This window comes from Aedes albopictus, chromosome 2 (assembly GCF_035046485.1).
Source record: "Aedes albopictus strain Foshan chromosome 2, AalbF5, whole genome shotgun sequence".
NCBI classification, from domain to species: Eukaryota; Metazoa; Arthropoda; class Insecta; order Diptera; family Culicidae; genus Aedes; species Aedes albopictus.
The window spans coordinates 4,059,605-4,087,371 of record NC_085137.1 but is presented as its reverse complement, the minus strand read 5'-3'; the positions used below and the strand labels follow the sequence as shown (position 1 = coordinate 4,087,371).

Genomic DNA, 27,767 nt, shown 5'->3' with positions numbered 1-27,767 from the left:
TTTCGAAAAAAAACTTCTGGAGGATTCCCAGAAGCAACTCCTAGGAAGGTTTTGAATGAATGCCGGAGGGGTTTCCTGCAGAGATCTCGGAATGAATATTTGAGTGAATACCTGAAGGAAACCAAGAAGGAACTCCTGGAAGAATCCCGAAAAGGAAACCAGAAAGAAGTTCTGATGGAATCTCATAAGAAATTCCGGTTAAAATCCCTGAAGAGATGTCCGAAGAAACTGTTGGTGGAAGAGAGGAGAAGAAAACCTTGTAAGAACTCCTGGAGGAAACCATGGATAAACTTAGAAAAAAACATCTGGAGAAATCTTAGGAGGAACTTTTGGAGGAATCTAAGAAGGAATTCCGGAAGGAATTCTTGGAGGCATCTCTGAAGGAACCCTTGAAGGAATACAAGAAGGAAGAATTCTCAAACGGAATCTCACAGAAAATTCTTGGAGGAATTCTCAAAAATGGAAATCCTAAAAGAAACTCCTTGAGGAATACCAAAATGACTTTTAGAAGACAATCCTGCAGGGCCCTTCGATTGTCGTGGTGGATTTTATTCAAATGAAACCAATTTAATATTCTATACAGATTTATTAGTGAGCAAACAAATATCTTCGGAAGAGCTCCTTGGCTAATATGGTATATTGAACTGTATGGGGCACGTTCGGTGTAGTACTAGATTTGTAGTAATGAGCTGAATTTTTGTATGGTGAGAAGGTCAACTCTCCGTTTCTGCAATGAAATGGTGCTAAAAGCGTGGGTATTAGGATTCCTTGCCTAAATTGATGCTGTTTGAGCAAAACTTTGGAAAACTATGTTATTTATTAGACCTGTTCACTTCTTTTGACCTACCTGTGTCACATCAAATTATCAATCCACATGCAAAAACAAGGCTTCAGTCCAAAATTGAGCCAAATTGATAAAGGTTTAGAGGTGTATCAAATCGATTTTGTGTTTTTTCGAGCATTTTCACAAAAATGTACTTCAATATCCAGAAAATAGCACCAAAAAGGTACCGAAAATACCGTTAAAATATAGTTAGAACAATACTCTACAACTTTGCCGAAGACACTACGGTGTTTAAATTGCGTATTTCAAAGTTATTCAACAATTTTCGTTAAAAAATCACCAAAAAATACATTATTTTTACGATATTTCATGTAAAAGTCATGTAGTTTTGCATTGTTTTAGGTGACTACTTTTATGAGCTATTGCTCCTATGTGTTACGAACATTTCGTTCATACATCATTTTAGTGTAGAAATTCGTTTTCATTGACTAATTATCAAAAGCTTGTCACGTTGATACTAAAAATTGTACAGAGTTGCCAGCATAAAATAAAACAAAGTTACCCATGATTTAAACGTCATTACACTTCTTTGTCTCATCTGCATCAGTTTAAATTTGGTGCAGTTGGTTGAGCATGAGATTGTGGATTCGAAGATTCAAGGTTCGAGTCCTGGAATAGCATTTTTTTTTGCGTCTCGATCCTGCTATAAGTTGATGAAACTACGCATTGCACTCATTGCAATTTGGCATCATAGCATTGTTTCGGAACCGTAGAATGCATAGTAAGAATGAAGTTTCCCTTCATCGTGTAGTTGTGCTGATTTATGGGTAGATAGATAACAAGTAAGCTTCACCCACAGTTGTCTGTAAAATGTTGCATCCTGAAGCAGTTCCATCATCGTATTGAATTGTTTTAGCTAAATTGATCATTATCAAACAGATGCTCAATATTTCGCCCAGCTGATCTCGTCGACACGATTTATTGTCAACAAGTTTAAACTAAATATCTAGGTAGTCCTGGAATGGGCTTAATTGGTAGGTCCCGATCATTATTCTTTGGGAGATTGCGTGTAAGTCATGGCAGATTCATCATCCTAACTGCTACAAAAAAAGAAAAAAAAATTATCATGTATTTGAGCTTGAACCTGGGACCTTCTGATCCGCAAGCTCGAGCCTTATCATCTGCACCATTTCTGATATTTAAATCAAAAGACATTAGAATACGATGGCATGACGTCTTAATCATGGGTAACTTTGTTTTAATTCGTGCTGGTAACTCTGTGCGATTTTTAGTATCAACGTGATATACTTTTGATAATTAGTCAATGAAAACGAATTCCTACACAAAAACGATGTATGGACGAAATGTTCGTTATACAAAGAAGTAATCGCTAATTAATTTAGTCACCTAAAACAATGTAAAATTACATGACTTTTATATGTAAAATCGTAAAAATATCGTGTTTTTCCGTGATTTTTTAACTAAAATTGTTGAATAACTTCGAAATACGTAATTTAAACACCGTAGTGTCTTCGACAAAGTTGTAGAGTATTGTTCTAACTATATCTTAACGGTATTTCCGGCATCTTTTCGGAGCAATTTTGTGAATTTCTGAGTAAATTTCTGTGAAAACGGCTAAAAAAAACACAAAATCGATTTGATACACCTTTAAATCTTCATCAATTTGGCCCAATTTTGGACTGAAGACTTGGTTTTACGTGTGGATTGATAATTTGATGTGTCATGGAGAATCGGAGAAAAAAAGTTTCAAAGTGAACAGGTCTATTGTTTATGTTGCAAGAAATGAAGAAAACAACAACATTGTTACCCAACGTTTTGCTCAAACAGCATCAAATTAGGCAAGGAATCATAATACCAACGGTTTTTGCACCATTTCATTGCAGAAACGGATAATTGACCTTCTCACCATACTAAAATTCAGCTCATTACTACAAATCTAGTACTCCACCGATCTGTCCTATTGGGAGCATCAATTTCCGGTTCTTGGGCATCAAGCAGAACGATGGGTTGCACCTATGGCCTTGATGTCAGCGATCTGAACCTGACAACATGTTCTTGCTCTTGTTGTGTTTTCATAATATTCTGTAGTCATACATGTTAGAACTGAAATCATAGCTAATTTTCGAGTTTTTTTTTTGCTTTTCTACATAAAAAATTTGTTGATGAGGGGGGTTGTTTAACAAGCTACGTCATTTATAAGGGGGCGTTACTAAATTTGCGACGAAATGCTACGAGGGGGGGAGAAGGTATTGAGAATCGCTTAAAAAAGATACGTCATTTATGGACGCCCCCAAGGATAAAAAGATTGTGTGCCTTTTTTAAAACGATTCCAATACAAAAATTTTGAAATCACTCAAAGAGACTTTTCTCTCTTTCTAAATTGATAGTTAAAAATAATAAATAAAACCATTGAATATAAAACTTGGGAAGGAGACTTAAAATTTAACCTCTTGGACTCTATTTAGCTACCATTGAATGAAAAACTGTGCTGTGCACGCTAGTGCATTTCATGCTGTCTCATTAAAAAAAAAACACCAACTTGAAAAAGTTAATAAAATTGTTATCAACACAGAGGTAAAATATTTACCAAAGCCATTTATTCTACTAGCATTCCCGGTAAAAGCCAATATTTGATCACACTCCTGATGTACTGGTTGTATACCCTGTAATGCTGAGAAACCAAACGAGGCTGACTATCTGTATTACGAACAAGCGACTGCTATGTTATGGTAGCGCTAATACAAAAGACCAATATTGATATAAAACATTTTCAGCATGTTGTTGGTGCCCTACGGGCTTAATAATGATAAATTGAACTGATTTTAAACGCCACAAGTTGGAATTCTGGTTTCAACGTTATGGGATTCCTATGATGGAAGAGTAAATTTGATTCAGATTTTCCAATACATGTGCTTATGCACGGTGAGCAAACACTGTGGGTGGTGTTCTTCTGTTTTATACCTCAGAAGAAATTGAGCAAAACGTATTTATTATTTGATGAAGTACCAACGGCACCCCAATCCAAAGAAGGAAGTTTAATCTAGCCATCATTCGAACATTTGATTCCATCACTATCATCTTTTCACAACAATTTCTCATTTCCAGGTAAAACCCTCCGAAACGAACGCTCGGCATTCTTCGATTTCGCGACAACCCCTTCGACGCACCCGGCAGCCGCCGCCGCCGCCTACTGCTATCGCCTGTCGACGCCACCCCAGCTGGTGAAACGCGAGCCAAGCGACGGTAAGTGCTTCTTATAAGAAAAGTAAACATAGCGCGATTTTCCCTCTTTTTTGTCGCTCTTCCTGCGGAAACGCGCCACAAAATTGACTGCCAAATTGTGAAGTCAGAAATTCCCACACTCGCCGCTCACGCTGCACCTATTGAATAATCTCAAATCAAAATTGCCGCATAATTTAATTTTACACCCTCTGGGAAAATGTGGAAACTCAAGAAACATCCTGCTTCGACCGACGGTACCTGCCATGCCATCCGTCGGATCCGTCCTTGCCAAAGAAATATGTTGAAAATGTGATTCTTTTCTTCGTTTGCACAATCGAAGCATAGCCTCCTGCCACTTGTTGGTACCTTCCTCCGTATACGGAGCTCTCATAGCCTACTACCACACGATATACTTGTCACTCCCGCATTTGTCGTCTTTTGTGGTGAAATCCAATACACTCGTCCCCTTGTTTATTTTTTGCGTTGTTGCGGGGAAAAATGTTTACCCCCACCACCCACCCAAGAAGAACCGTACCCGAAAATGACAAATTCAATTTCGATTAATGAAAATAAAATTGCCACTGTTGTCGCCGTCGACATCGCCCTCATTCTTGCGGAGTGAAAAGTCATGATCTTGTCACACGGTTCGCTGCGTCACCTTTCAAGAGTGGATTTCGTGGTGGACGATTTAATATTCATCTGCCGTACATTTGAGCAGTTTTACATATTCCATCCGCGAAAGTCGCGTTTTTTTTTACAATATCAATAACTTGATCTGATTGCCAGTGGATTAGCGGGTATTGAAAGACAACAATTGAATATTTAGGGAGTAGAATTTTCCTAGCCACTTGACAAACATTGCTCTGTTCAACGGATGAATCTGCTATCGGTTGAAATAAAACGCAGAAAATGGCAAAAAAATAATTTATATCAAATCTTGATCCTGGTATGTTTCTAGCTTAGCTTAGCTTATACTGACTGTATATGTCAATACATAGCTACCTAAAAGTTTCCCATACACAACTTTTTTGTAAAACTTGAAACAAAAGCTAGAAATTGATAGTTTGTTATTCAAGAATTCCTATAATTATTCTGATTTCTAAGAAAAAACATAGCATGTATTCCTAAGAATCTAGTTATCAATTTTAAGCTTCTGTTTCACGTTTTACAAATATAGGGCCAAAATGTTTGGGATAGGCAACTTTTTTTCTCCCACAAAAAAATTCAACATGCTGTAACTTTTCATAGAGTGCATCAAAAAATCTCAAATTTTGACTGTTTGTCAATCTATTATGTGTGCATCATTGGTACAAATTTAGGCTCGATTGATTAATTTCTCGTGAAGTTAGAACCGTTCGGCTAAAACACTAAACACAACTCATTTTTGAACTGTCATATCTCGGAAACCAGTGAACCGAATTGAATGGTTTTTTACCGTTTATCGACAATATATTGATACTTGATACGACGTTATAAAATGTAATATTTTCTCACGGCGAATTAAATTATACCGGGTTGAAATTTTTACCCATATAGAGGAAAATAAATCAAATTTACAATACCACACAAAAATTACTAAATGTGTTCATCCTTCAATCTAAATACGCTCCAATATATCTGATTAGAGATAACTTGAGAACAGAAGTGGAAAATCTTTGGATATCAACACTAAATTTTATTAACATTGATGTAAAAAATACATTTTTTCAAGAAAAATCCAAAAAGTATCAATCCATGATAACTTTTTTCAACGTTCAAAAAGTACCTATGTTTTAATAGTTTGTGAAGCATTTACATATTGTTAGTGTACGTTCAAAATTTCATTCAATTCGGTTCACTGGTTTCCAAGATATGACACCTTAAAAATGAGTTGTCTAAAAAATAGTGTTTTACCTGAACGGTTCTAACTTTGCGAAAAATTAATCAATCGAGCCCAAATTTGTATCAATGATGCACACATAATATGTTGACAAACAGTCAAAATTTGAGATTTTTTGATGCGCTCTATGAAAAGTTATAGCTTGTTGAACTTTTTTGTGAGAGAAAAAAAAGTTGCCTATCCCAAGCATTTTGGCCATCCCCTGTAACTCGTGTACGGGAAACTTGTAGGTGTGGTAAAAACCTATAATTTTGCAGAAGACAGCATGACGCTATCCTGAGAGTTGTATGAGTTATATGTTGATTTTCGATTTTGAAGAGGATTTTGGAAGTGGATTTATTCAAATTGAAAAAATAACGTTCTCGTATGTTTTGCTTCAAGTTTGGCCTTATATGTGACGTTGCTCAAATGCTCCTTAAAGAACTTGTATATCTTACCAACTCCATGAGATATAACAATTTTTAGACTGAGTTATTTTTTAGCCAAATTAGCCATAACATTTGTTTGACAAGTCCTAGTAACATGCAATGTTCAGTTCAAATATGCGTTATAACTTGAACTTCAAATGTTCCGAAGATCACATCTTCATAACATATCAAACAAAAAAGTTATTGCCAAAAAAACACTTTTTGCAGGCATCACCCTAAGTCAAAACTTCAAATTGATTACCTGCGTTTATATTAAGAGCTACAGTAAACGTGTCTTTGGCAAAGTTGTTCAAAATAACATTGTCGACAACTTTGCTGAAGAACTGGTTCTCATATGGCATCAAATTAAAAAGTTGTATTCCAGATTGAGATTTGATTTAAGACGGGGACCACCCTGATCAAAAAATTTGTAAAAAGATGTAGCAAACAGTTCCAAACAACTTCTGTGCTTATGGCCTGTAGTACACAGGGTCAAATATTTGACAAGAAAAGAACTTAAGAAACAACATCAGTTTGACACTAATGAAATTTCGATCGAATCAAACAATATGTTTGAGCATTGGTTTCTTTTTGGACAAATATTTGACCCTGTGTACTAGTAGCTTAAATGATAACAGAGATGGAGAATTTTTCCTACTAAAACGTGGATTCGGACCATTGTGCAATGGTTACTCCTCCGTAATTAATCCGATCTTATATCGATTGCGCTGAGATCCAAATGAGTAATAGCTGGGACACTGCACTTACTCTCAAAGTACAATTTAAGCAGCTCACAACATTTTTGATCAAAAATTGCGCCGGCCAAGTCCTTACAGTCAGTTGGGAAGAAAAATCAACCTCCCGTACGAATTGCATACGAACAGACTCGACACTGATCAGCCCTCTTGGTTATTCCTTTTCGCCGTTGAGCAGTTGCTTTCCAGCTAAGACCTGAAGTACATCAGAATTGATCGAGTCAAACAATATTTTTGAGCATTATTGGTTTGTACTACCCAGACAACCAGGAATCGCATAAGGATGCACGCTGTACATCGTATAAAGTACTATTTTAAGTCACTATCGCATATATGTACGGCTGAGGGACAATTTTCATCGCATATTATGTTATTTTTTGAACTTACTGCGATGTATCTGGTAAAATCATATAGAGTGCAAATTAACTTTTATAATGCATGACTACATCGTAGTAGATGGCATTCCGATGTTTTGTTGCGACGAACTTTGCTTATTCGCAAAAGCGTTCGAGTGAACTTGCAAAGTGTCAACTGAATTCGCATAATTGCGTACTGCGATGATTATACGACTTCGCTTGGTGCTTTTCTAATTATGTCAGTTTAACTCGCATTGGTGTACAAACTAAATCGCATAAAAGTGAAAATAAACTCGTTCAAATGTACATAAAAACTCGCATAAGCTAGAATCGTTAACGTTGGCATATTGCGATGTGATATGTGATAACAATGAAAGAGGTGCTGTTGGAGTGCCAAAAAGTTAAAAGAAAGTGAAAAGTCATCATTATGGTTACAAAATATGTTACAAAAGGCATCATTTTTGTTTTGTTGACCCTATAATTAACAATGGGTGGTGCTAGCAAGAGAGGAGAAGTGGTAACTGTGCGGGAAATCATGCTACATCATTTTGATTTCCAAAGAGCCTGCTGAACACGTACAGCGCACGGAAATCAAGTGCATTCCAACAAGCACTGAGGTGAGTTAGAATGTCATGACATTTAATCAGTGTGTTTCATAAGTAGTGTTTGGTGCTAAGTGTGAAGTGCGGCTCGATAATCCAAAGGTTATTAGTTCGATACTTAGGTGACAAGATTTTTTTATTTCGAATATTTTAAGTCGCATAAGGTGCTATATTACGTCGCAATAGTGCATACCATACATCGCATAAGATATCGCTTCAAGTCATATAGCGTCATTATTTTCCCGGCAATGCACGTATAGCGCCTCCACTTTTGTACGCATAAGGCACTTTTACTGCATCTTATGCGATGTAACTTTACCGTATAAAAGTACGTATAACATGAACATAAACTTCATTATACGTGCAAATTGGTTGTCTAGGTAACATCTTAAGTCTTTCTTTTCATCGCGTGTCCGATGATGTCGATCAGTTTATCGCGAAGCATCGACGGCAGGAAACTTTTATTGATATAGTGTCAGTAACATATGCGAATGTTGCATCTATGCGTGTCGAGCATTCGCGCCGTAGCCTTTACAACCAACCCGTTTGGTGTGGGTCGGTTGTTCGGGCGCACGTGTGGCAGCACTATCAGATGTGTACAGAAGCGTTTGCGAGTTACTTCATACTCGTTTTGCCATCTCTTTGCATCTGGTCATCGATTAGCAGTGCACGATACCCTTGATAACTTGTGGAACATCGTCACCAGATGATGTTAGCGTAAACTGAGCGATGAATTTTTCGAGAAAATCGTACTAGTTGTTACGTCGTTTGTTTAAAGTGTCATAGGGAAATGGAGTTTTCAATCTGTTTCTGGTTTTATACGATGGCTATGAACATAGAATATACATGAGAAGGAAAGATACAAAGTAAAGTGCGTCGAATGGGCCAGTGATTGTACCCAGGACCCTTTGCACACCTTCTGCTGTAGCCACTATATCACCAAACCCGCTGAATCTTGATTCTGTAATGTTTCTGCATATAAAGTAACCAGGTAGAAAAATAGCTAGATCGAAACTTCATATGGTAGACCTCACGCTGCAACACACCATCCTTCATCACTGTTACGGTAATTAGAAATGGTGTTATGAATTTCAAGATAATTGCACGATTTCAATGGTTAGATTGATTTTAGCTGATTTATCGACAGTTGCAACGCTAACTAACCGTTTTCTCAGATCAAAGCTTTTTTAGTTCCGTTTCGGGTCCTGAGTATCTGTGCAAGATTTGAGCACCATGGGTTGCGCCTACACTTTGTGCATTGCAATTGAAATTTGAATGGGATTTTGTATGGGAAAACATACTTTTTTGCATGTTTGTCAGAAGTTGAAAAAGTTTGTCTGATACTTTTTAACCGATACTGTAAAATGATAGCCTAGGATGTTCTGAAAAATTTTGTCGAAGACCGCAAAGCGATTCGATGCTTGTGAAAATAGTTATAACCAACGAATCACATGCATGTGTTCAGTGTTGGTAAAATCACACTCAAAGCACACTCATGAACCGCTCTTGCGTGAGCAAACTCGCGCGCGATTCTGAATCATTTTCATGTGTTTATGTTTTAACATGTAAAAGAATAACAATAGCAACAAAATCATGCTGTTTCGGCAAGAAATGCCAACGCAACTACTTTTTTCATAAGCATCAGATCACTTCGTGATCTTCGACAAAGTTTTTCAGGGCACCCTAGGCTATCACGCATACCAGGAACCTACATATTATCAAACTTGCATGAACCTAAAACCTTTTTCCATAGGGTTTCAGCTTATGGTCTTAACTTTCAGAAAAGCCTTTGTTCAAAATATTCTGTCGGTAAAAATTTAAATAAATCAAGTTTGAAGATTTTCTATCAAATGAGGTATATTCAGAGCATAATTTTGTATATCATCCCGAATTGCAAACAACAAGGCATCGTGCGTGACCTGTCACATACCCGATGGTCACTTCTTAGTTTTATAAACATTATATTCACTTGTCATTTCTCCGGCATCTGTGTTATAAGACCAGCCCAAAGGGGTCTGCCGTGGTTAATTAGTTCATTTTTTCTATTTCGTTTGCTTAGTGGTCATGCGGTTAGTGGTGGTAAACGTTTAGGTGTATATGTATATGTTTTCGTGAAACGAAAAATTCCCAACTAGCTTCTGTGTGTTGTCGGTTATATGATGATTGTAATACTCAGTCTGTCCAGCGTCTGGCTGAAGACGGTGTGAATTGCCATATTTGTTTAATATTTTAAGTAACATGAACATTCGCCAGTGCGATTTCCACACCAGCCAGCTTTTTCCATCAGACTTTATTTACGTGGTTAGCTTAAGTTATGCCATCGTCCTGCTAACAATTGGGTGGAAAACAACTAAGAATCATTAACGATTGCAGCAATGTGTGTGTGGTGAAGCACACAGTATACCAGAAGACGAGGCACGCTATTTAACAATGTAAACTTCAATTTTGGACGTCAACTTGTGACGTCATCCTTATCGTCCTTTTACTTGGATGAAATTGATGATGAGCAATCGATCGTTCAAAAAGTCATTTTTGAACATATTATTTTCAAAAACCACGTATCTATATATATAAAAATGCAGTGGCATACGTGGGACCGCGCATAACTTGCGAACGGAAGGTCCGATTTTGATCGTCTTAGTTTTGTTCTGTTAGTTTTCACCCAAGGAAGGTTTATGAGGCAAAAAACATGGAAAAATTGAGAGTTTTTGAAAATCGATCTTACATACGTTTTATGACCGGGGACTTGGTCTAGGATGGAAACTTGAAACGTCAAAAAACGCAGTAGGCAAGACAAAGTTTGCCGGGTACAGCTAGTTTTAGTGAAAAATTGAAGTTGCTTTATGAAAATTTCACTGCAACGTCAGAAAATATAGGAAATGATGTGGTCGAAATTTGAATAATTGTAATCCAGTGATTTGGGCCACAACCATCGTCAAAGTTGAAGTACTTATTTGGATGCCCACAGTTTTCACTTCGTATTGACCATAATGAAGCACCAGTGCAGCAGAAAAGCTGACGTCAATTCGTTCCATTCTATGTTCAGTTCTAAGTTTTTAATAAACAATTAATATTGTATGACGCGTTTACTTAAATTTCTTTATATTAGTTATTTATGATATGACATCCCACTCGTAACCAACCCCATGAAACGGCTGTCATCCACATACAACTGGATTGAAGCCAAAAATATGGTGCTGGACGTGGTGCTGATTTGAATCGGCGGTTGCATAAGGCTGAAAACACAGTGATTTTTTCTGTTGGAGCAGGTGCGACATTCATATTTAATTGACTTTAGTGTTGTTTTAAATGGGTTAAATGTTTTTTCATACTTGTGCGTCTTGTAAATTTAACAAAGAACACTAAACCCATTGAACAATATGTGGAAATGCTCGTTTTTCGCTCACGAATTTATCTTCGCACGACAAAGTTCGCTTCCGCACGTAGCAGATTGGCCAGCAGACTGAAATTTCGTAAACAAACCTGTGGCGCCCCACCAAAGGCGGCGGCTTCAAGAACTAACGCTTTCTTCAGGGGGTTGCTCGTAACACATAGTGTGTTACGCGTAATCCGTTACAAACATATGTCAATGAATAGACAATTGTCTAATTGTCAACTTAAGTTTTGTGTATGAATTTCAAATGTTGGCTACTGTAAAAACTTTATTTTTTTTCACTAAAATACGGATTTCTTCAATAGTATTTTTTTCACATAACTTATCACAATTCAAAATATGAAATTTCTATTAATTTGAAATTTGGACCATAGATTGTCAATATAAACTGATGATGAAGTGGTGCAATTTTCAGTCAAAAATATTGATACAAAAGACTGAACTTGACGGATTTTGGGAGGAAAAATCGGCTCGGTTTTTTTTTTTGCTACTGAGTACTTGGAGATCTTGCAGGCGATATGCTAAGCTCATGTATCTGAGAGCTGGCGCGGGCTGCATCAGACGTACTCGTACTAGTGAAGGACGCCGAGCGAAAGTGCTTCATCTACACATCTTTGGCGGAGGAAGTCCTTGCACTAGCGTATGCTGGATCTTGCCTAGGGGGGAGGGGAGTGTTGGGTGGTGGGGTGGGGCGTTTAGGTCATTACCAAAGATGGGATCATTCATTTGCAATCATTTACATTCATTTGCTGTTAACTCGCTTCAGAAACATCGCAGCAAAAATCAATGTATGAAACACTTTTTCATTTTTGTTTTACCTGAAACTTTGTAGAAGAATATATTAAGTCAACAGAAGGCAGCAAACGCAACTCTCTACGGCGTGAATGTAATTTACATTCACCGCGTGGAGACCCAAGTAACACACTTGTCACAGAAGAGTTACGGCGGCGCAGGTTTTTGTTGTGCAAAAGTCACTGTGACTTACTTCTAACAAATAAACACTTACTTGCTAGAAGTAAGTCACAGTGACTTCTGCATAGCAAAAACCGGCGCCGCCGTGGCTCTTCTGTGACAAGTGTGTTACTTGGGGAGTTGCCTTCATAGCTCGCTCACGACTTTGGTATGTGTGTGCGACTCCCAATGTTATTCGACAACAAACTTTCAGATAAAACTACAAGGTTAAATTCATCCATACATTGTTTTTCGATAGCATGCTTCTAAACTGAGATAATAGCAAGTGAATGTAATTCTTTGCAAATGAATGGTCCCATCCCTGGTCATTACAATGATGGTGTAATATATGATCATGGTGCGAAATAGAATCAAGGTGTCACACACAATATGAATTCCCAATATGGGGTTTCAACATGCTGTGGCCATTTTTATTAAAAAGCTTTTATAAATAGACCAGCTGATTATTATCAAGCCCTGAAGAAGGTCCGATCCGAGGACCGAAACGTCGGCGAAGATAAGAAACAATCAACGCCAAAACCAAAGACTGCCTAAGCCGAAATCCGAAATTGTAAATCGCCAAGTACTTAACATTGGAATTCTGGAGGAGGCTTTGATAAACGTATCGTATAACTGGCAGTTTGAGTGTTCGACTCTTTGGATGCACTGAATGTTGAATTTTTCGGCTAAGCAATCAACAAACTCTTTCAACAAATCATTTAGTTAGTTCATCAGACACAGAACGAACAAAGATTTTCCCTTTGAAGATGACAAGAAACATTGCCGAAACGTAAAGAAACGCATACCAAGAACCTAAGTATTATCAAACTTGCATGAACCTAAACTCTTTTTTTGGCATTTCACACCGTCTTCTGCCAGACGCTGAACAGACTGAATACTACCATATAACCACCATATAACAGACAACATACAGAAGCTAGTTAGAAATTTTTCGTTTCACGAAAAGTTTCTTCAGAGTCTTACTCCATGACTTACTATATATGCACCTAAACGTTTAACTCCACTATCCACATGACCACGAAGCCCACAAAATAAAAAATGAGCTAATTAACCACGGCAGACCCCCTTGGGCTGATCATGTAACACATATGCCGGAGAAATGACAAGTGAATATAATGTTTATAAAACTAAGAAGAGACCATCGGGTATGTGACAGGTCACGCACGATGCCTTGTTGTTTGCCGTTCAGAATGATCAACAAAATTATGCTCTGAATATACCTCATTTGATAGAAAATCTTCAAACTTGATTTATTTAAATTTTTACCGATAGAATATTTTGAACAAAGGCTTTTCTGAAAGTTAAGACTATAAGCTGAAACCCTATGGAAAAAGATTTAAGGTTCATGCAAGTTCAATAATATTTAGGTTCCTGGTATGCGTGCTATGTTTTCATATTATCGGTTATATGGTTTTAGAAAAATTAGAGCTTGGCATGAGAGAAATGCAAAAAGTATGTTTTTCCATGTAAAATCCCATACAAACTTCAAGCGCGATGCGCAAAACGTAGACATAACCGATCGTGCCCAAATTTTGCACACTTATTGGGTCCTGAAATGGGATCAAAAAAGCTTTGATCTGAGGGGATGCTATTGATTTTTTCATTTTTCCATATAAACGATGACCGACACATCCTTAAGTACTCACACTTTGTGTAAGGTTGTGTCCAGGTTTAACATTAAGGACTTCCTTGGTATGACATTACAATACAACGAAACATGAATTCACAAAAATCCCTTGGACACTTTAACACACCTCTGTTTACAATATATTTCTTTAAAAGATTCGTCTGAAAAATGCTCCACCTTCTTCTTCTTTTTCTGTATGGCTCTACCTACGGTCTTATTATCATACCTCTTTTGGCTCAACGATCTTTTCGGAATTTTGACCTATTCGGCCCAATGATCAATTCGGCCTTGTGATCTATTCGGCCTAATGACCATTTCCCTTGCCTTTTCGGTCTTTAGACCTATTCAGCCTGATGACCTTTTCGGCCTAATGACCTATTTGGCCTTATGACATGTTCGGCATTTTTGGACCATAACCTTTTCTGCCTAATGACATGTTCAGCCTAATGATGTATTCGGTTTTATGACCTATTCGGACTAATTACCTTTTCAACCTAATGACCTTTTCGGTCTTATGACCTGTTTGGCCAAATGACCTATTCGTCCTAACGACCTTTGGGGCCTAATGACCTTTACGAAGCACAGATGTGCGAAGTACAAACTGTGCGCTGGGCGCCCCTGTTGCGCCGCAAGCCAAAACAAAAATTAAAAAACCCTAATTAATCCACCTAGCGGTGATGGTGCCTTTCTCGTGCTTTAAAATATCCTTTCAACAAAACTCGAGCGACATGTTGATGACATTGACATAAAAACAAAATGAAAACTGCTTGCTAAATCTACTCAATATGGATACATTTTATATTAGCATAACATCCAATATTCAGAAAATATAAGACAACGATCCAAAACTCAAACCAAACAAGTGTCATGAAGCCGCAAAATTTTGAAACGTCATTTTAGATTTTCCGGTCATCATTTTATGACTCCGGATATCTACCCCAACTAAACTAACCGCCATCTTGAACATTGAGACACCATCTTGGATGTTCTGGTATTCATTTTTGGACTATAAATAAAATAGTCGCCGTATTGAATTTTGGCATGTCGTTTATGATTTTCTGGTTAACAGTTTTGGACGAAGACCGGCATTCTTCCCCATTCAAACTATAATCATATTGCAGACCTTGTGAAACAGCGCACAGCTTGGGTTTTCTGATTACAAATTTTGTAAAAATCTTATAAAATAGACACTAACTTGAATACTGGCCCATTATCTTGGACTTTGGACCGCTATTTTGGATACTCTGGCGGACTCCAAACAAATTTCCCATACGAAATACACTTATTTTACATAGTTTTAGAGCTCAAAATTCCTTAAAACAGCCACCATCTTCTGTTAACGCGATCAAATTCTTATTTTTCCATTCAACGTTGACCAATCCTGCTATAACTTTACACCTTAGGAATCTGAAATGGTACGATTTGATGAGATCGCTTTAGTTTTGTCTATATTTTGTTCTCATATATGAGAACTTAGACCTATTCGTCACTGTTGTTCATACCTAATGTTTATCAGGCCATTAAACAAAGCCACGATTTAATTTTTCACATGAACCAACGTTCTGCTACACAACAGCTGGTCTCTAATGTGATCTAAGGCTATTTTCTTGCTAACCGTTCATTAGATTATCAAAAAATCTGCGATCTGATGTGTCGTATGTATGGGTTTGGTTCGTTTTTATACTTGGTAATTTCCGGTGGGATAGCCGGATCTGATTCCATGAGTCATGGACCATGACACTACCGGTTGTCCCAATTATGGTCTGAGAATATTTTATTGCTATTTATTCACCTTTACCTAATCACCGTGATTTGATATATCGCATGAATGGGTTTGCTTCTCTTTTACTTCTAACCACTTTCAAAGCCACAGCTGAACCCGCAACACTACCGGGAATCTAATGTGGTCTGACCCTATTTTTCCATCAGGTTGTCGATAAGTCGTGATCAGTCTTCGTTCTACTGCTCGTGTTGTGTGTAGGTAAGAGGTAACGATAGCGCACGAATGTAACAAAGCCGACTGACACCCGACTGCGGCAACGAAATGAAGGTAGTAAAAAGTGTCGAATGTTTACAAGACTGGTCGTGATTTGATGTACCGCATCCATGGGTTTAGTTAAAATTTACATTTTACTACCCGGATCCTATTTCGGGGTAACTACCGGCTGAACCAAATATGGTCTAACATTATTGTCTTGTTAACTGCTCATCGGTTAACCAAAAACGCTGCAAATTGAAGGTGTCACATGCAGAGTTTGACAATTTCGACGGGACTCTCTGAACCAATTCCGGACCACTACCAGTGACGTAAGGCTATTTTCTAGCTAACTGTTCATCAGGTTATCGCAAAAGCCACGATTTGATGTGTCACATGCCTGGATTTGGTTCACTTTTACATTTGGCCTCTTCCGGCCACTCAAAACCGATTCCGAAACACTTGCTGGCCGTTCATTAGGTAATCTAAAAAGCCGCTATTTGATGTGACGCATGTACGGGTTTGTTTCTCTTTCAGATTTAACCACTTCGGCGGGAACCCCGAAACGGGTTCCGGAACACTACTGGTTCAGATATGATCTGAGATGGTTTTCCTGCTCATTGTCCATCAGGTCATCGAAAATGCCGTGGTTTGATCTGCCGCATGCATGGGTTTGGTTTACTTGTATATTTGGCCACTTCCAGCGGGACGCCTAGAACCGGTTCCGGAACACTACCGGTTCAGGTATGGTCTGAGATGATTTTCCTGCTCATTATCCATCAGGTCATCCAAAATGCCGTGGTTTGATCTGCCGCATGCATGGGTTTGGTTTACTTGTATATTTGGCCACTTCCAGCGGGACGACTAGAACCGGTTCCGGAACACTACCGGTTCAGATATGGTCTGAGATGATTTTCCTGCTCATTGTCCATCAGGTCATCTAAAATGCCGTGGTTTGATGTGTCGCTTGCATGGGTTTGGTACAATTGTATATTTGGCCACTTACAGCGGGACGCCCAGAACCGGTTCGGGAACACTACCGGTTCAGATATGGACTGAGACTATTTTCCTGCTTACCGCTCATCAGGTTATCGAAAATGTCGTGGTTTGATGTGTCTCATGCATGGGTTTGGTTCACTTTGATATTTGCCACTTCCGGCGGGACACCCGGAACCGGTTCCGGAAGACTACCGGTTCAGATATGGTGTTAGACTATTTTTCTGCTTACCGCTCATCAGGTTATCGAAAATGCCGTGGTTTGATGTGTCGCATGCATAGGTTTGATGCATTTTCATATCTAGTCCCTTCCTGGGGTACCGTTCCGGAACACCTAAATGGCCATATCTCCGGAACGGCTGAACCGATCCGAACCATTTTCAATAGGAAACAATGGGACCAGATTCCGCGTCGAATGAACCGTCAGTCATTGAAATCGGATGAGGTTTACTGCCAAAAAGTGATGTGAGTTTTTTTGTACACACACACACACACACATACACACACACACACAGACATCACCTCAATTCGTCGAGCTGAGTCGATTGGTATATAAGACTTGACCCCTCCGGAGGCTCTATCAAGTTTTCGTTTTTGGAGTGAACATATAGCCTTTCGGTACACCTTGGTGTACGAGAAAGGCAAAAATCAGTATTGGAACGTATTATGGATCTTTTGGTATGGTATGATCCTAAAACATTCTTATTTTGATCGAACCTTCAAAGTTTAGGAGTTTTGAGAAATTTTTAAGATTCTAAAATAAATGATTGAATTTGCAATACTTCAGTTAAGTTTTCGATTTAATCAATACCTACCTTGAAATTCATAGTAAATATTTCAAAAATCTGATTGAAGTACTTTCCAACATATTTTTTGTCAGTCTCCCGGTCTTTGAGTTCTCTACTGGTTTTCGGGACGACATGTTTTACTAACATCACTCTCACATAATAATTTTGCAAATTGTCGTTTTCGTGTAAGTAGGTCACATCACAAAATTAATTATTTTTGAGATCTTGATGGAAAACTATATTACTTTTGATCCCATTAAGACCCATTCAGAAATTCTTTAAGGAACGCGAGATTCGAACATATTTTATAAATGGTGTGCACCAAAGACACTCCTGAAAGTTTACCAACGTTTTCAATGGTAGTTCCCATGTTAAAGATAGCTCTTCAAGCTTTTCTCAACACATAATGATCAAACGCATCGTAATGAATGGTGCTAAACATTATGTTTCTGCATCTTAGTTTGCTTAAATTTTCCAGATTACATTCTTAACTAACCATCCTTGAATGTTTTGTAACTCCCGCAGAAATCTAAGATTTTCATAAAATTCTGTGAAATCATTTCAATTCACCCGCAACTATCACAGTATTGCGACAGTTTTTCTATTTTTTGCGAGGTATGCACTTCAAACGGAATCGCTCAAGTAATTTTCGTTCAGTGCATTATTTTTCCGTGACCTGAATGGTCAAGAAATTTAACACAGCAAGCCCCATTTGATTTGGCGTTTCGTTTCAGCTCCGTACTAGGATCCGGAATAAAGCGACGCTTTATTATTTCTTGAGCGATTCCTTGCCTGAATTTTCCACGCATCGAGATAGGCCAAGAAATTTCTTGCGATCTGCGTACTCCTTGCTGTGTTAAATTTCTTGACCATTCCGGTCACGGAAAAATAATGCACTGAACGAAAATTACTTGAGCGATTCCGCTTGAAGTGCATACCTCGCAATAACAGGTAAAATACCTAGAATAATAACTGGTGTGTATTTTGTGCATAACACGTGTAAGCATGTAAAGATTTTTCCTGATTTTTTATTCTACTGGTGAAATGGTACACTGAAATAAAATTCATGGTAACAGCAACTACCCACCCATATTTAATTTTACTATGCAACAATATAGTTATGCTGACCATATAATATGTAATTTCTACTATGTTTTTGATGAAATAACCATGATCCAAAACTTCAATGCATAGTAATTGATACTAGGGTCTGGGACCATTTGGGCAGGAGCACCTATTTTGGGCACTTGCCGCTATAACTCAGTCAATTCCAAACCGATTGACTTGAATCGTTGCACATGGCTAGATACTGTGCGTATCTGATCGCGTCTCAAAAATCAAGTCAATCGGTTCAAAATTGACTGAGTTATAGACACAAGTGCCCAAAATAGGTGCTCCTGCCCAAATGGTCCCAGACCCTACTTGGTATAGTTAATTTGATTATACCTTTTGCGTTTTGCAGACCCATTTCTATGGTGTACGTTACTATTAGCATGGTTAGTTTAAGCATTTCCTATTCTTAATAATTTTCTGGAAGTTGCCATTTTGTAAATGAATCATTTTCGAGTTAAACGTTTTTTTTTCTACAAAATGTATATTTAAAACATTTTTTCGATGATTATGTTGCTCGTTTAATTTAAAGAACATTATTCATGGTAAGTAAATCTAAAAGTGAAACCATCATAAATCGTTGGCAAACACATCCCATCCGTATAATCGGTAGATGCAGAAGCGGAAAAGAAACCTAAGCCATTCCAACTAGCACCACCGCCACCGGAATCTCTGACCTGTGACGAAGTAAGAATTGCTGGAAGACGCAGAAAACGGACAAAAGGATGGAAATAGCAGTAGTAGTACCCAAGGTAGGCTGCCCCAGCATCAATTACATCCAGGTTCATTTTTCCAGATCCGACGAAACCACAACCAAAGCCGTTTACATTGGTTCCGAATTCTCATCGGAAAACATAAAGCTGTTCGAGAAGATCGTAGCTACTCGGATCATCTGCAGATACCTTGACCTGGATCTTAGCCGGGATTGCTCCTCTATCATCAATTCCCCGCAACAGAAAAAAAAATCAGCCAGCACCGCATCCGGATCTGCTTCGATTGCCCAAGTTTCCAGATACACTGAAGTTTTTTTTTACGCGGTTTTTTTTTACGCGGTTTTTTTTTACGCGGTTTTTTTTACGCGGTCCGTCCTAAAAAAAAACCGCGTTATTTTGAGACCCGTCGTAAAAAAAAACCGCGTTATTTCAAAAACCGTCGTAAAAAAAATCCGCGTATTTTCAAAAACACGCGCAAAATAGTCAGCACCACATCTAACGTGACTTGACTTTTTTTACGACGTTTTTTGAAATAACGCGGTTTTTTTTTACGACGGGTCTTGAAATAACGCGGTTTTTTTTTACGACGGGTCTCGAAATAACGCGGTTTTTTTTTACGCGGTTTTTTTTTACGCGGGACCATTACCGTCGTAAAAAAAAACTTCAGTGTATTGTAAACCCACCATTTTTAATTCTTATTTTCATTGTTTTGTGTACAATTATATTGTAAGAAATAAAGTACTTCGCCAATATATATTTTTTTAATTTTCCAAAATGTAAACAAGAAAGGGGCCATTACCATTTATGCACACTCATAGTAATTCAAACCACATCATGATGGTCAAATCTACTTTGCTCTCAATCGCACGCATGGTAAAGCAGACTATACAAGGAGGTTCAAAGCTACCATGGAATGTAAACAGAAAGCGATATGGTAAATTGAACCCAGCACATGGTAGTTTCAAGAATATATCATGGTCTACCAAAATCAAGTGGTAAAAGTGTCTCAATTTGACCCTCGATTTGGTCAGCGTTACTATGCCAGTTTTTTCAGTGTAGAAAGAGCGAGTTCTAATTGGCTTCTTTAGCGATGTTGAGATAATCCCATGTTCTGAATCTCCACCAAACTGAGCCGAGATCCAATTTTTTATTATTTTTGGTGCTTGGGAACCTATTTAAAAACCAGTTTGAAGTTTGTATGGATTGTATGCATTTCGTGCTGTAACAATTTCGGCTGGTGAAAGTTAATTTTCACTTATTTTCCCATTGGCTGCCACACACTGTGTCCAAACAGGTGAAGTTTTGAAGTGCATGCACCCGCCATGTGGTCTGATGACTGATTATGTGAGTTGTGATTAGGGAACGTCCATAAATTACGTCACGCTTTTAGGGGGGAGGGGGGGTTCAGTGAAGTGTGACAACCCATACAAAAATTTCAGAGGTCTCATACAAAAAGTGTGACATAGGGGTGAGGGGGGGTTGAAAATGGGCAATTTTTGCGTGACGTAATTTATGGACGCTCCCTTACTGCTTGGATGTTTCCATTGTGATATCAGTGCCACATCGCTTCCTGATTTGAAATTGTTCAAAATTGTACGATCGACGATTGTACGCTGCTCAAGAAATGAGACCTTTCCAATATATATTATATGACACGTTTACATTTATTTCAAGTATATTAGCTACATACAATCTGGAGCGTTTGTTACGGTTACCTACTTCGATAACAGAACAATCCTTCAAAACTCGAGGTACTTCGACGAATCATCTTTACAGCAAATACAACACAGTAGGCCTGGCCGCTTTGACGCTTGTGTCATACTTTTGATATGCTGCAAGCCTCAATATTGGCAAGAAAAGTAATTGGGCATAATCTAACCCGTTTGTATTAGATTAGATTAGATCAAATAATGGTTGAATTATTTGGAATCAGCAGCTTATTTTAGATGTACATAGAAGTTTTCGTCACATTTGTTAAGTTAGTTTATTCATCATATGACATTGGAAATCTAACAATTTTTTTATGAAATTTATAGAAAAAAAAACATGGAACTGAAAATTCTTTACCATTTTGCATTTAAATTTTTGAGCTGAAGTTGTTCTAAAATAATGAAAATTCTCTGTTAAAAGAAGTTGATGCGCCGCGTAATTTCGAAAATTTTAAAGGTGCCGCGATAGCAATAAGTTTGGTAACCTTTGTAGTAGGCTATGCAGTATGTACATTTGTTTTGCTGTGAATACTGTCAATTTCCATTTAAGTTACGTCAGCGTTTCTCAAACTATGGGTCGCGACCCACTGGTGGGTCGCGGGCTAATTTTTGGTGGGTCGCGAAGGTTTTGACGATATTGTAATGAATGTCGTATATAAGTAAATACGTCAGCTTGTCATTCGTCAGCTTATCATTTCATCATATTTTCTGATTAAAAAATATTCCACAGTAGAATCGGCAGTGTTATTTCTAGAAATTTGGGTTATCTTTGACTCTCTAATACCCAACCCCTTTAGACGGGGTATAGTTTGAGCATTTTTGTAATTTTTGTTTCGGGGAAAATCTTTTTTTTTATATTTTTGGCTGATATTTAGGACTGTTTTGTATATCTCAAAATGGTTTTTAATGTATTTTAAAGCGTATTTACATTTTTTTTAAATCATTGAAAAATTGATGTTTATGTCACCTCTTAGAAGTCATTGTTTATTTTGTATTAAATCGCTATAATTAACATATTTTTATTTTTTTCCAAATCCTTCTACCCTAGTTTAATAGTTTAAGGGAATCGAATACACTCTAAAATTATTTTCCTTAAAATTTCACGGAAAATAAAATTTTCTATGAAAAAAAATTAAAATAAAAATATTTCAACAAAAATCATAAAATCTCAAAATGTTTTCATCTCAAAAAATCCGTACCCCAAATAGGCTTTCAGGAAAAATATAAAAGTGTGGGGATGTTCAAAAATAAAAATTAGAAAAATCTAAAACTGAAATTCACGAAATCGAGAATTAAAAAGAATCATCTTCCAAAACATGTTTAAATCGATTTAAGATGACGAAAAATGATGTTTAGATCAAAATCAAAAATTTGGTTATTAGAGGGTTAATTCTATTCAATATTTTATATTATAAGTCTTAGTCTGGAGTATAATGAATATTGAACCTACTGTCTGCATTCTGTAATCGATTCTGCAACTATGACTTTTCAATCAGATGGTTTAGGATTCGGGTAAACTTTTACTTTTGTTCTGAAAAACTGAGATTAAGTTGTTGCTTTAAGTTTGCATTTTCAGCTAGTTGCTACTATATCTTTAAAGAGTTTGTAGAAATTGTTTTTATTTATTTATTCCTTGAATAAATATTCATATGTGAATACCTAAAACTTTTTCTGTAGTGCAGTTTGGAGCCAGACTGGTTGAATATATAAGAAAATTGGAACCTTATCTCAAATTCTTTAGACTTAGAGTTTACCGAATCAGTAGGTCGGCTCCAGAGGCACGTTATCTTCCATTTGGGAAATTTGTGCCATCAGAGTTTACCGAAACTACACACTTGGATACTTCAACCTTACGTAGATATTTCCAAATAAAAAAAAAATAAAAAAATATTATTTTGATTTTGAAAACTACGTAAGGTTAGTTTATTAAAGCCTATGAAAGTGATAAAATGTATGTATTTAAAAAGTCAGTCTGCACGTGCTGGTGGGTCGCCAAGTTCTATAAAAATCAAATGTGGGTCGCAAGCTAAAAAAGTTTGAGAACCCCTGAGTTACGTTAATTAAAAGAGTGACTTTAATGGAGTTCACTTTAATGGATTCTACTTAAATGGAGGTTTGAGTGCAGTTCAAACTTTAAACGCAATTATATTGGCATCATATTTTTCCAAAAACAACAGTAACTACGATTGCGGAATCAGTCCTCAACCGATTTCAACTATTTTTTTTTTTGTGTTCGGTGTTGATGTGTCGTGTCATTAAACGATCAACATTTTTCGTAATAAATTTCATGTCAGTGTTATGATTTTTTATTCATTTTTGGATGAAAAGGGAACACTTTTAGAAAAACTGTTCCCGTTTGCAAAATAAAACCTTTTCTTGTTATTCAGATCGTTCAAGAACACCACAAGGTCCTCTAATAACGGTGGTTTTGTTTTGGGTATGCGCTTTGTGTTGGCCCGTTGGACTGTAAGTCACGGCAAGCCTCTTTTAGGAAAACACGTTTTACAGAAATTGTAGTAACTTTGGTATTTATTTAGTCTTCTTCTTCTTCTTCTTCTTCTTCTTCTTCTTCTTCTTCTTCTTCTTCTTCTTCTTCTTCTTCTTCTTCTTCTTCTGTATGGCTCTACGTTCTCACTGGAACTTGGCCTGTTTCTCTCCAACTTAGTGTTCTTTGAGCACTTCCACAGTTATTAATTGGAGGGCTTTCTTTGCCTGCCATTGCATGAATTTTGTACCTTGTGAGGCAAGCACAATGATACACTATGCCCAGGGAGTCGAGAAAATTTTCCCGACCGGAGCGGGAATCGAACCCGCCGTCTCCGGATTGGCGATCCATAGCCTTAACCACTAGGCTAACTGGAGACCCCTGGTATTTATTTAGTACTGTTTTCTTTTCGCCTTTTATCCTAATACTTTCAAAATCTATTAGGTCGGAAAAAAACTCATTTTTTTGTTTGTCAAAATGTTCTTGGCTCTTCAAAGGGGATGATAAATAATAAATGATTTTGGTGAAAAAATACAAGAACAATTATGTAAAATCACAAAACTTATCAGATTTGTTACGAAATGTTCTGGATGGTTTCCTTCTATTTTTCAAACTTTGTTAATAATTTATTGTTGCCCCCCTCAGAATTCCAAAATTCGTCCAATATATTCCGAGGGGAATGAGGGATAACATAAGAAAAAAATAAAATTTGTTCCAGCCTTATTTTTTAGATGTATCATAGAATACATCTCTGAAATGAGATACCGTTTATAAAATGTGCATTGATACCAGGGAGAATACTATAGTGCTGAAAATATAAATTCTTTTTTAAGTGAACCATCAAAATTTATAATTACCAACATGTAACGAATAAGTTAACCCTTCTGCACTTTTGCGTCACTAAACAGAAAACCTAAGCAATACGATTTTCATTAGCATTAGCGCCCTTCATCCCTCGATTATATGGCAAGCAAATAAACGAATAGCATAACCGCGATTCTCAAAGAATCCCCTTCATCGCCCTAATGATAATCGCCACATCATAAATGATGAACTACGTAAACACACAGAGCAGAGCATTAGCAGGTCAGCGTATCAAACAAAAGGGGTTAAATATCACCCCCGCCTACTGCGTTCTCGCGACTGAAGAAACGCCGAACGGAGTGACGGATTAAGGGTATTTCAATCCTCATTTAGATTAGAAAAACAATGCATGGCCTGCTGGGAAAGAGGGTGACGGGTTGGCGTCCGTCCAATTCGACCGTGAAATGAGAAACTAATTATTCGCATTTAATGATTGATATAAATGAAATGATGCTTTTAATTATGACTTTGCAGGTAGTTTGCACCCTATTTCCTACACAGGCTTTCAAATGCAATTATGCAAAATAGAATATAAAAGATGTGTGTGTGTAGAACCTAAAAAGTGAAGCTTTTAAAACCATGCCGGTACGATGGGATTCCGTCATCATCGAAGGGTTTGCTTACAAATCCGGGTGGTGAAATGGTTGATTAAATTTTCATAGGTACGTGTTGTTCCGCTGCTTTGGTCTTTTCGCGGAAAATTCCCTGAGGAATTCCCGCTTGCTCGCTGTCTTCTCCTCTTTCCCGCTTGCTGTTCTGTTCATGGCCAACTTTGCCATTCTTCACCACCACTCACAGTAAATGGCGAACAATAATGGACTTGAACGTCTACTTTCTGCGCCTACTCTTGGAATTCAGGGGGAAACGCAAAATCCGATTAGCTACGTACGTATTACAGAGCCGTGGGAGGATTCAGAGACTGTGATTTCGGTACAGGTTTTGGCTTGCGAATAAATAATACACCTGTAAATTAGCGACATTAATTATGCAATCAAAGAGCACACTTTTAGACATTTCTCGTGCTAGCATTATCTCATCCTTCTCTTCGTATCAGTACTGAAGAGGCTGTTATGAGCTGGCTGGGAGCGCCGTTCTCTCCCTAGATTTTCCATAGCTCTCTGCGGTTGATACTTCATACTCATACTTCATTTCAAGTAGTAAGCAATGGAATATGATGTTTTATATCAATTTGAAGGCTGTAATAGTAATAGGAAGCAATCAGTGAAGTACTAGATTGAAAGTAGTGAGCTGGATTTTTGTATGGTGAGATGATCAGTTCTCCATTTCTGCAATGAAATGGTGCAAACAGCGTGGGTTATATGGTTTCTTGCCTAATTTAATGCTGTTTGAGCAAAAGTTTGGAAAACTGAGTTGTTGAAGTTGCAAGAAATTAATATTACAACAACAAAGTTACTCAAACTTTTGCTCAAATAGCATCAAATTAGTCAAGAAATCATATAACCCACGCTGTTTGTACCGTTTCATTACAGAAATGGAGAACTGATCATCTCACCATACAAAAATCCAGCTCACTACTTTCAATCTAGTACTTCACTGATTGCTTCCTATTGTGAACACACCAACACAAATTCCAAGTCTTCCTAATTCTAGTTCTTCTTCTTTTTCAGTAACGGCATGGCACACCTACTCCGAGCGGATGTTTTCCGATCCGCTGTATACCTCCCTGAAACTTCAAAGTCAACAATCCTCCTCACCTCAGCTAGCACAGCACTCAATCTTTCCGGATTCGACCTCGCATCTGGCTTCGGCGTTGGAGCATACGCCTTGTCTCACCGCTGCTCATCCAAACGACGCTGCCGAGAGCTTCCTGCACCAAGGTTACACCTATCGCCAATCGTCCGACATTGTTACCTCATCTGAACCCGACTACTGCTCCTCGGCCGGTGGATCTGCGGCCCTCACGAGTATAACCACGACTAATCCATCACCTCTGAACGCTCTTCCGGGACCCAACGGTCCCCTCCATCAAAGACGGGGATCTCTTCAGTTGTGGCAATTCCTGGTAGCGCTCCTAGATGAACCGGCGTCCAGTGCGGGATGCATAGCCTGGACCGGGCGAGGTATGGAGTTCAAGCTAGTAGAACCGGAGGAAGTTGCCCGGCGTTGGGGTATTCAGAAGAACCGCCCTGCCATGAACTACGACAAGCTGTCGCGAAGTCTGCGGTATTACTACGAAAAAGGAATCATGCAGAAGGTCGCCGGCGAACGGTACGTCTACAAATTCGTGTGCGATCCAGAGGCTTTGTTCAACATGGCGTACGGAACAACCGGTGCTAGTAGCGCCAGTTGTGGTACAGCCATGGATTCTACCAATCTACACGCTCACCATCATCATCACCACCAACAGCAGCAAGGTAGTTCCTCTTCGCCAAGTTGCCAAGGTGGGCAGTCTACGCTTGGCGACGGAGGTGACGAGACGGATCGTGGATCATACTTCGCATCCGGATCGTCAGCTTATAATCACGGAAACTGAGTAGGCCGGGATGGTTTCTGAGGTATTGTGTTGTAGTCAACGGCATTCTAGGTCGTTGATGGAAATTCAAAGATTTTCCTATCGATTTAGTTACCATTGACGGTGAATGATGTTTTAAAAATAATAATAAATGAAAGCAATAATATAATGACCTATATGTATAGCAAAAGATGTTCCAAAAAACACTTTTTTTATTAATTCAAAACATATCCTTTCATTAGTATTATTTATCTTCATTAATGTGAAATTTCCCCAGAATGTTCTTCAAAAAATTCCTGCGGGAATTCTATCAGGAATTGGTTCAGGATGTTTTTAGTGATTCCTCATGGAATTTATTCCGGAATTCATTCAGGAGTTTCTTTAAACATACCTCTAGAAGTTCTGTCAGATGTTTCTCCTGACAGTCATTTGTCGTGTTCAGATGAACACCGTGGCATTCCGGTCCAACCAATTGCGCCGGCCGAAACTCTGCACGGACGAGGAAGATTGTGAATGACGCATCCGGCTCGTACGAAATACTTTACAAGACTGAAGTTTCATTTCATCTTGATCGTTTGTTTCGTTTGCTTTGTTTATCCGATAGCGCATCCTCGCTGCTAATGCTATATGCCCTG

At 38.0% G+C, this 27,767-nt stretch overlaps 1 protein-coding gene across 1 annotated transcript in view; it reads left to right on the top strand.

Annotated features, from left to right (window-relative positions):
• Positions 1–27,285, top strand: part of LOC109411711 (ETV5-related protein Ets96B-like) — a 51,993-nt gene extending 24,708 nt beyond the window's left edge. The window contains exons 4-5 of the mRNA XM_019685282.3: positions 3,911–4,048; positions 26,288–27,285. Coding sequence (XP_019540827.2) covers positions 3,911–4,048; positions 26,288–27,153 — 1,004 coding nt within the window. The 3' untranslated portion in view covers positions 27,154–27,285. The remainder of the gene's footprint in view (positions 1–3,910; positions 4,049–26,287) is intronic.
• The last annotated feature ends 482 nt before the right edge of the window (positions 27,286–27,767 follow it).